The sequence below is a fragment of the Panthera tigris genome, chromosome A2, assembly GCF_018350195.1.
Source record: "Panthera tigris isolate Pti1 chromosome A2, P.tigris_Pti1_mat1.1, whole genome shotgun sequence".
Classification (NCBI taxonomy): Eukaryota; Metazoa; Chordata; class Mammalia; order Carnivora; family Felidae; genus Panthera; species Panthera tigris.
In genome coordinates, this window is record NC_056661.1 from 1,369,174 (window position 1) to 1,377,776 (window position 8,603).

The 8,603-nt window shown below is 55.1% G+C and overlaps 1 protein-coding gene across 3 annotated transcripts in view; it reads right to left on the bottom strand.

The window, feature by feature from the left end:
• AP3D1 (adaptor related protein complex 3 subunit delta 1) overlaps positions 1-5,939 on the bottom strand; it is a 37,188-nt gene extending 31,249 nt beyond the window's left edge. Inside the window, exon 1 of one of the 3 annotated variants that reach the window (XM_042977631.1) lies at positions 5,759-5,939. In XM_042977631.1, the coding sequence (XP_042833565.1) occupies positions 5,759-5,854 (96 nt within the window). In that variant the 5' untranslated portion in view covers positions 5,855-5,939. The remainder of the gene's footprint in view (positions 1-5,758) is intronic. The other 2 variants (XM_042977629.1, XM_042977630.1) reach the window with 2 other exon arrangements.
• Between the last annotated feature and the right edge of the window lie 2,664 nt (positions 5,940-8,603).

The window sequence follows — 8,603 nt, forward strand, 5'->3', positions numbered from 1 at the left end:
CCATCACCCCGCAACTTACGAGGATGAGGAGCAAAGCAAATCTGGAAAGCACACCCTCTGCGTCTGCCTGCGAACACTCTTCCTCGATTGCCACACGCAGGGTGGGTCCCCGCACGACCCGGACCCGGCTGTGACGCCGTCAGGTGGCCACACCGCCTGGTCAGTACAGAGCCCCGTCCACATGGTCACCCGCGCTCTGAAAGACCCCCTCCTCTCGGGCCCGGCTAAGGTGCCAAAGCAGCACAGGGAACCCAGGGAAGCACCCGGTCATGGCCGGGTCACGGTCACGTTTACCAGTCGAGTACGTAACAGAGGGTGTGACAAATGACAGGGAGGGCTCCAGGAGGGTCCCGAGTGTAGGAGTGGGCCAGCCGCCGCGTCGCCCTCCCAGCACGGGGACGCTTTCACCAAGACCCTCCCCCAACACACAGTTTGGAGAGGTTTGCAGAGGCGTCATCACCCAGGCGGGAGAGGTCGTTAATTCCATCCCTGGCCCATCTCCCCTCCCAGAAGATGGCCCACCCAGGAGCCACCAAGTCATCTCATTAGAACAAAAGTCACTCCTGTCACCCAGGAAATGCCGAGAGATCTAGGAGCTCAGGGTCAGGAACAGGGTCAGAGACCAAAAAATAAACGAGGATGTTCCTAGTACTTTTATTGCTTAGGAAATTACAAAGATTTTAGAAGCTCTGCCTAGAGCCAGGGATGAGGACCAAAATATAGATTTCCTTTTTTTTAAATTAAATTTTGTTTAATGTCTATTTTTGAGACACAGAGAGAGATGCACACAGCGTGCAAGCAGGGGAGGGGCAGAGAGAGAGAGAGAGGGAGACACGGAATCCGAAACAGGCTCCAGGCTCCGAGCTGTCAGCACAGAGCCCGACGCGGGGCTCGAACCCACGAACCACAAGATCATGACCTGAGCTGAAGTCAGACGCTCAACCGACTGAGCCACCCAGGAGCTCCTATCTCCAGTATCACAATACCACAAGGTCCAACAACATGGTGACAACGTGGGAAACACAGGGTGCCCGGATAAAGGGAAGAATGTTACGGAATTCAGGGAGATTTTTCTTATCAATTTGGGTCAGAGATTCTCCTGGGCCATGTCTGGGGACATCTGTGGTTGTCAGACTGAGGGTGCTCCTGGCATCGAGTGGGCGGGGCCAGGGATGCTGCTCAACCCCCACAGAGTCTGGGCCAGCCTCCCAGAAAATGATCCAGTCCTGAATGTCGGCAGTGCCGAGGGAGAGATCCTGATTTAGGGTAATGACCAATGTTATTAAAGAAAAGGAAAAAAACTGGGGCGCCTGGGTGGCTCCGTCGGTTACACATCCAACTTCAGCTCAGTTCATGATCTCATGGCTTGTCGGTTCGAGCCCCGTGTCGGGCTCTGTGCTGACAGCTCAGAGCCCGGACCCTGCTTTGGATTCTGTGTCTCCCTTGCTCTCTGGCCCTCTCCCACTTGTTCTCTCCCCCACCCCCCCAAAATAAACAAACATCAAAAAAAATTTTTTTTAAAAGAAAGAAAAGGAAAAGAACTCAGTTCAAACTTCATATCTTTACTCTCCCTAGAAGTCACTGAAACAAAAGGATCTCTCACAAACGGAGGGCCTGCCCTGGGCCAGACGAGATACGTGCTTCAACAACGGTCCCAAGACCCGATCCCATCTAGGTTCTACATGCACCTCACAGCCTGGCGGGTCCCACAAACCTCCTGGGCTGAACCCCAGGAAACTGCCATTTTTGAGATGAGAAACAACAGAATATGAGCTCTTGCATACAGTTTAGCCTTTTTTTTTTTTTAAATGTTTATTTATTTTTGAGAGAGAGACAGAGACACAGGGTGAACAGGGGAGGGGCAGAGAGAGAGAGAGACACAGAATCGGAAGCAGGCTCCAGGCTCCGAGCGGTCAGCCCAGAGCCCGACGCGGGGCTCGAACCCACAAACTGTGAGATCACAACCTGAGCTGAAGTCAGACGCTCAACCGACAGGAGTCCCCAGGCCCCTACAGCTCAATCTTAATCCTAGGTTACATCTCATTTCAAAATATTACCCTACACAAACTGAATTTTTAAAGTTCTGAAACACCAGTTAAGTGGTTTGGAAATGTTTATACCCAAGCCAGAACAACACTACTCAGATACTAGTGGACCCAATCAGGGACTGTGCCTAACAATGTGAAGCCACTTCAATGTCGGGGGGGGGGGGGGGGGGGCAAGCAAGCAAATAAACTAAAGCACATCCAGACTAGGGAGATGTTAAAAATATCGTGGGGCGTCTTCACATACTGCATCCTGGGAAGCAGTCAGTAAGGACCACGACCCTACAAGCAAGATGCACACAGAACCTTTTTTTTTTTTAAATGTTTGTTTATTTTTGAGAGGGAGGGAGGGAGAGGGAATGAGCAGGGGAGGGGCAGAGAGAGGGAGGGGACAGAGCAGGCTCTGTGCTGACAGCAGTGAGCCCAATGTGGGGCTTGAACTCATGAACCGTTAGATCATGACCCAAGCTGAAGTCAGACACTCAACCAACTGAGCCACCAGGGCGCCCCCAAAAGAACCTTTTTTTCAAGTAATCTCTACACCCAAGTGGGGCTCAAACTCACAACTCTGAGATCAAGAGTCACCGCTCCACCACTGGGCGTGGCCAGGCGCCCAGGATGCAGAACGAAACCTCAACACTCGGAAATGCCCATCATTTCTCAGCACAGAAAAAACCACTCAAAACACATACCCCAAACTGATTTACAGGGAAGGAGCATTCCCCCATTTCTTTAATAAACATCGAGTACATTTTTAAAAGTATGGGTGTGATTTTACAACCTAAAAAGATTGAAAAAGCAGCTTTCCCCCAAATATGAAGAGTACCCAGAAGAATAACTTAGGGGCGCCTGGGTGGCTCACTTGGTTAAGCATCCAACTTTGGCTCAGGTCATGACCTCACTGTAGGTTTGAGCCCCATGTCGGGCTTTGAACCAACAGCGCGGAGCCTCCTTAGGCTTCTTTCTCTCCCTCTCTCGCTGCCCACTCCTGCTCTCTCTCTCTCTCTCTCTCTCTCTCACAATCAACATTAAAAAAAATTTAAACACAAACTTTAGAAGTCATTTGGGGTCCCCCCCCCGTCATATCCAAAGTTTAGAAGCAAGGATATCCATAAGTGGATTTTGCCCTCCCTGCCAACATTATTTGTGCTGTGTCTTAAGGATTAAAAATAAACTAAGCACCCCAGACACATATGAACTCGACCATTGTTTTCAAACTTTTTGGACTCATTTTGAGAGACGTGTTTCCGTAATAACCCAACACGCGTGCATGCACACGCGTAGCTGAAATAAGCTTCAATGAACGGCAGTGACTCTATGTGCATGTGGGACTGGGATTTTCTAGCTTCTCTTTCAACATAACTCGTTAAATTGAACTCACAACCCACTAAGGGGTCAGAGGCTGAGGTCTGGAAACAGCCAAGCAGACAGCTTCGTGGGTGCCCTGGTGCAAACCTGCATTACGTCACCCACAGCATCCTCAGAAGCACTCGAAGGGGGTGGCTGTCACCCGACTTAAAAATGTTTTTTTTCACGCTTATTTGTTTTGAGAGAGACACAGAGTGCAAGCGGGAGAGGGGCAGAGAGAGAGGGAGACACAGGATCCGAAGCGGGCTCCAGGCTCCCAGCTGTCAGCGCAGAGCTGGACCCGATGCGGGGCTCGAACCCATGGACCTCCAGATCACGACCTTAGCCGAAGTCGGACGCTTAACGGACGGAGCCACCCAGACGCTGCCACCCCCACTTTGTATCAGAGGCACTTCCCTCGTCACCCAGTCAATAAGCCCGAGAACCTGGACGCAAGCCTCCCGATGTGCAACCACACGACTGAATCGCCAGAGATCACGCTGCATTTCCACGTGGCCTTTCAAGGCCCCGTCGAGCCTCATTTGTAGGATGCCGCACCGAAGATTTCGGCTAAAACCTATCATCAAGCCAACTTTGGAGTGCGCTAAACTGCCACGGAGAAAGCGCCTAGTGTCGAGTCCTCACTGGGGTGCGGTGGGGAAGCAGGGGAGGACCCAGTGCAGCCAGAGGGTGCAGAAGCAGCCGAGCGGCGAGGCGACTAGAGAAACACCCCAGCAACCAGCCTCCAGGTCACCCCGATCTGTTGACGAGGAAATGGGGGGGGGGGGCAACACACCACGTCCTTTGGGAATCGCCCACAGGTGGAGGGCAGGACCCACACAGACACGGGCCTTCGAAGACTCTTCCCCCTCCAGCATCCCCGTGGAAAGGGCTCCAAGCCCGCGGAAAGGTGCCAGCGATTCTCAATGAATCAACTTCGGCTCAGGGAACTGCCCGGGGACAGCGTGCTTCCCCCAAACACCAGGCGCCCGAACTGGAGCGGCCTCGGTGCCTCCTCGCAATCCCAGAACAGGCGGCCCAGCGACATCCGCTGACCCAGGGAAATCAGGAGGAGAACCAGCGCACAAAAGAAACGTGCGGTGTGAACAGGTTGCAGATTCACTCGGCCCCTCCCAGCTGGGAGAGACAAAACCCAGGCCAACCAGCCCCTCTCCCGTCACCGAACCTGAAGGCCAGGACCCAGTGAGACGCGCACCGTAACCACCCCTGTGAGCGGTAGCGGCTAACGGTGCAAAACCAGGGACAGCCAAGGAAGGATAGGAGGGTGCAAATGACCGCCCAGCGAGGTCACGCCCGTTCTGAAAAAGTGCAACGCCGGCAGGAACTCCGGCGGCACACGGCCCGGGGGCTGCGGGTGCCTCGGGCAAATTCCCTCCCTTCCCTGCACTTCCCACCCTGGCGTGCCCGACTTCCCCGGCGCCATTGTGAGGAGGGCCGATGGCGTCGGGCAGTGGGACCCGTGGGACCCGTGGGACCCGCACCGCACGCAACAACCGCCCGCCACCGGGCAGCCTCCCCCTCCACCTGGGAAGGCGGGGTGCGCCTTCGTGACCCCCTGTGCAAGTGTGGGCTGACACCTCCTCAAGGAAGCCGGCGGCCTGGTGGCCACTGACCGTCCCCGTTCCTCTCAAATCTAGGTCACTGGCTGGGGGGAGGGGCGCAGGGAAGGAAACGGTGCCCACGGTTACGATTTTACTTGTGGACGGCCTTTTCCTCGCCCCGACTTTCGGCTTTCTGGTTGAAGTCGGCTTCCCCATTCCAGGACCCCCCAGCGGCTTCCTTATTTTGAGTCAGGGCTCCCGCGGTCTCCCCTCCCTCCCTAAGAGGGGCGGCTCCACCTTCCCGGGGACGCGGGCCCAGGAGGCAAGGCCCGATTCCCGGACCGGGCCCCAGAGGGCCACCCGGACGCGTACCAATCCCATTATGGGCTCCTCCGGGAGCGGCCCGCGGAGAGGAGGGCCCCCCAACCAGGAGTCCAGAGGCCTGGAGCGGAGTTAGAGCCCTCCAAAGTCTCTTCCCGGGCCACCTGCGGCGACGGGGAGGCGGGCTTCCATCGCCCAGAAGGTAAACCGAGACTACGGGGGGGGGGGGGGAGGGCACCCAGCGGCAGGGCCCCCAGGTGATCCGACACACACGGGAGGTACGGGAGGTCCTGAGAATCGCTGCTCGCGTCTGCCAGGAGTAAACTGAGGCTCAGGCAGAAAGAGGCGAGCGGCGGCCCGGGTCGCAAGCAGGCGGGGCTCGAGGCCTCGGGGGCGAGCAGGAGGCCGGAGTCGGGGTCCCGGGTGGTACTGGCGTCGGGGTCGGGCAGAGCCAGGCCGGCCCCGTGCGGCGCGCCGGCTCACCTCGTCCTCTTTGTGGTTGCGGATGCCGCGCACCAGGTCCTGCAGGTTCTTGTCGAACATGCGGTCGATGCTGCCCTTGACCATCTTGAGGGCCATCGCGGCGGACGCCGCCGGGCTCGAGCCCCGGGAGGCCCGCGGCAGGGCACCGTGCGGGGGCCCGGGGGCCGCGCCTGCCGCCCGCGGAGCGCTGCGCTGCCGGCTGCCGCGGTGGCGCGGGCTCCCAGGCCAGGTCGGCGGCTGTCCGCGGGGCGGCGGCGGCGGCGGCGGCGGCGGCGGCGGCGGCGGCGACCCGCTCCGCAGGCCGCGCTCGCACTCCCGCTCCCCTCCGGCTCCGCGCCGCGCCGCTGGCAAATGGCGGACAAGATGGCGGCGGGTCAGCTGACGACAGGAGCCCAGGCCCGGCGACCCGCCCCCGGAAGCCCCGCCTCCCCCAAGGGCCCCGCCCCTACATCTCCAGGCCACCACGTTTCCCTGGCGACGCCTGCCGCCCAATGGAAACGCAGACAACGCCCTCACCGTCCGCTTAGCTTCGCACGCTCCGACTTAGGGCTCTTCTCTGTCATTGGCCAGCGGCCCCCATAACTCCACCCACTTCCTTGTTTCGGGTTCTAACCACGCCCCCCAGGAGCGCCCTCCCTGCCCCGCCCCTGAACCAAGTGACAGCAGTGGGTGGGGCCTGCTGTGGGCGGGGCTCCCACGTGGAGCTTCTCAGGCAAGTTCCTGGGAAGGAATCCAGCTCCGCCTTTCCTGAATCGAAAAGCTGACACTGCTCGAGAAGCCCCAAACCCGACGCAGCGGGGAGCGGATGCGGTGCCTCCAGCGCGTCTCTGAAAACCCCGTGACACGGGCCGGACGGGAATAACATGTCCACGTGGAGAAACGGAGGCCGGGAGCTGGAGGTCCAGCGAGGCCGGTTGGCTCCGCACACATTCGTGGGGGCCTAGTGGGTGCCGGGCGACGAGACACGCGGCGCCCGCCCTCCGCGTGCACCCCTACCAGAGCAAAAAGGCAAGCCACCAGCTGGGATGAGACAGTTGCAATGTTTATACATCCGACTAAGGACTTTAATCCACAAAAGCAGAGCAAAACAAAAATTCCTACAAATCACGAAGAGAAAACCAACCCAGTTAAAATATGGCATGCACTTCACAAAAGGCAACGCCCCAGTGGCCAAAAGATAAAAAGCAAAAGTTGCTCTATCTCTTTGGTCATATCGGAGAAACACCAATTTAAAAGACAATGAGACGCCTCTGTACCGGTAGGAGAATGGCTACAATCAGAAAGAATGACACTGTCGAGAGTTGTAATGTTGTGGAGCACCCGAAGTTTTGCTCTTCCTGTCCAGGTAGGAATGTAATACTACACAGCTTCTTTGGAAATCTGCCTGGCTGTCTGTGTTTGTTTTTGTTTTTAAGTAAACTCTACCCCCACCGCGGAGCATGAACTCAGGAGCAGGAGATCAAAATTCACCTGCTCCACAGACTGAGCCAGCCAGGCACTCCTGGCTGTTATGTTTTAAAGATAACACGCGTAGACCCTATGCCCCAGAAATTTCACTACTGTTCCCAACAAGAATGCAGAAATACCTCCACCAAAGACTCGGAGGAGCTGTATTTCTATTAGTCCAAAATCCAAAATAGCCCAAATGTCCATCAACAGAAAATGGATGCACAACTTTGCGGCCACCATACCGTGGAGTACTACGCAGCCGTGAAAAAGGACAGATTACTAATACACAGAACAAAACGGATAAATTGCACAGACACAATGTGGAAGGAAACAAGCCCAACACAAAGGAGTGTGCATGATATGATCCTATCGGTGTCAAGTTCAATTACGGGCAAAACCGGCCTATGGTAAGAAGTATTACATAACTCCTTAGAGGTTACCCAACTGTACAGAAAAAAACTGGAGACTGGATGTGTAAGTTCTGGCATATACATGCAACAGATTCCTGACCAACTGTTAAAAGAATACAGTAGGTAACTGCTATGGGACTTGCCCTCCCACGCTAAACAGCAGGAGAACTGGCTAAAATACTGTAGGCACCATCCGGACTGTGATTAGGCGGGAAAACCCAAACAGAGCACAACAGGTTCATGAAGTGAGGGGACAAAGACGGGAGATGAGGGAGGTCCAGGTGGCTAGAATTTTCAGAACAATGTAGCAGAGATCAGAGAGCTATCTCGAGAAAGAACTTATAAATTTTCATAAGCGTCCCCATGAGTCTTTTGCTGAATGTCACTGCGCGTGCATATGGCGAAGATCCACCAGGCCAGGCCAAAAACCAGCGGCTGAGAAACGGGGGAGAATAAAACATAAACCTCTAATCCAAAAAGTACAGTATGAAAAATGCTCCCTGCATGGACTTAGCAATAGAGTAGACATTGGGAATTGTAGATCACTAGTGACATTGAAAATTTTAGGGGCGCCTGGGTGGCTCAGTCGATTGGGTGTCCAACTTCGGCTCAGGTCATGATCTCACGGTCTGTGAGTTCGAGCCCCGCGTCGGGCTCTGTGCTGACAGCTCAGAGCCTGGAGCCCGTTTCAGATTCTGTGTCTCCCTCTCTCTCTGCCCCTCTCCTATTCATGCTCTGTCTCTCTGTCTCAAAAATAAATAAACGTTAAAAAAAATTAAAAAAAAAATTTTATAATAAAAACTATCCACAGTGAAACACACAGAGGACAAAGAATGCTTACAGGATGAACAGAACCTCAGTGACCCGCAGGATAATATCAGAATCTAACATACATATAATTGGAGCTCCATAAGGAAAGAGGAAAAGGAATGACCAAAAAAAAAAAAAAAAGAAAGAAAGAAAAGAAAAGAAAAAGAAACTAAACA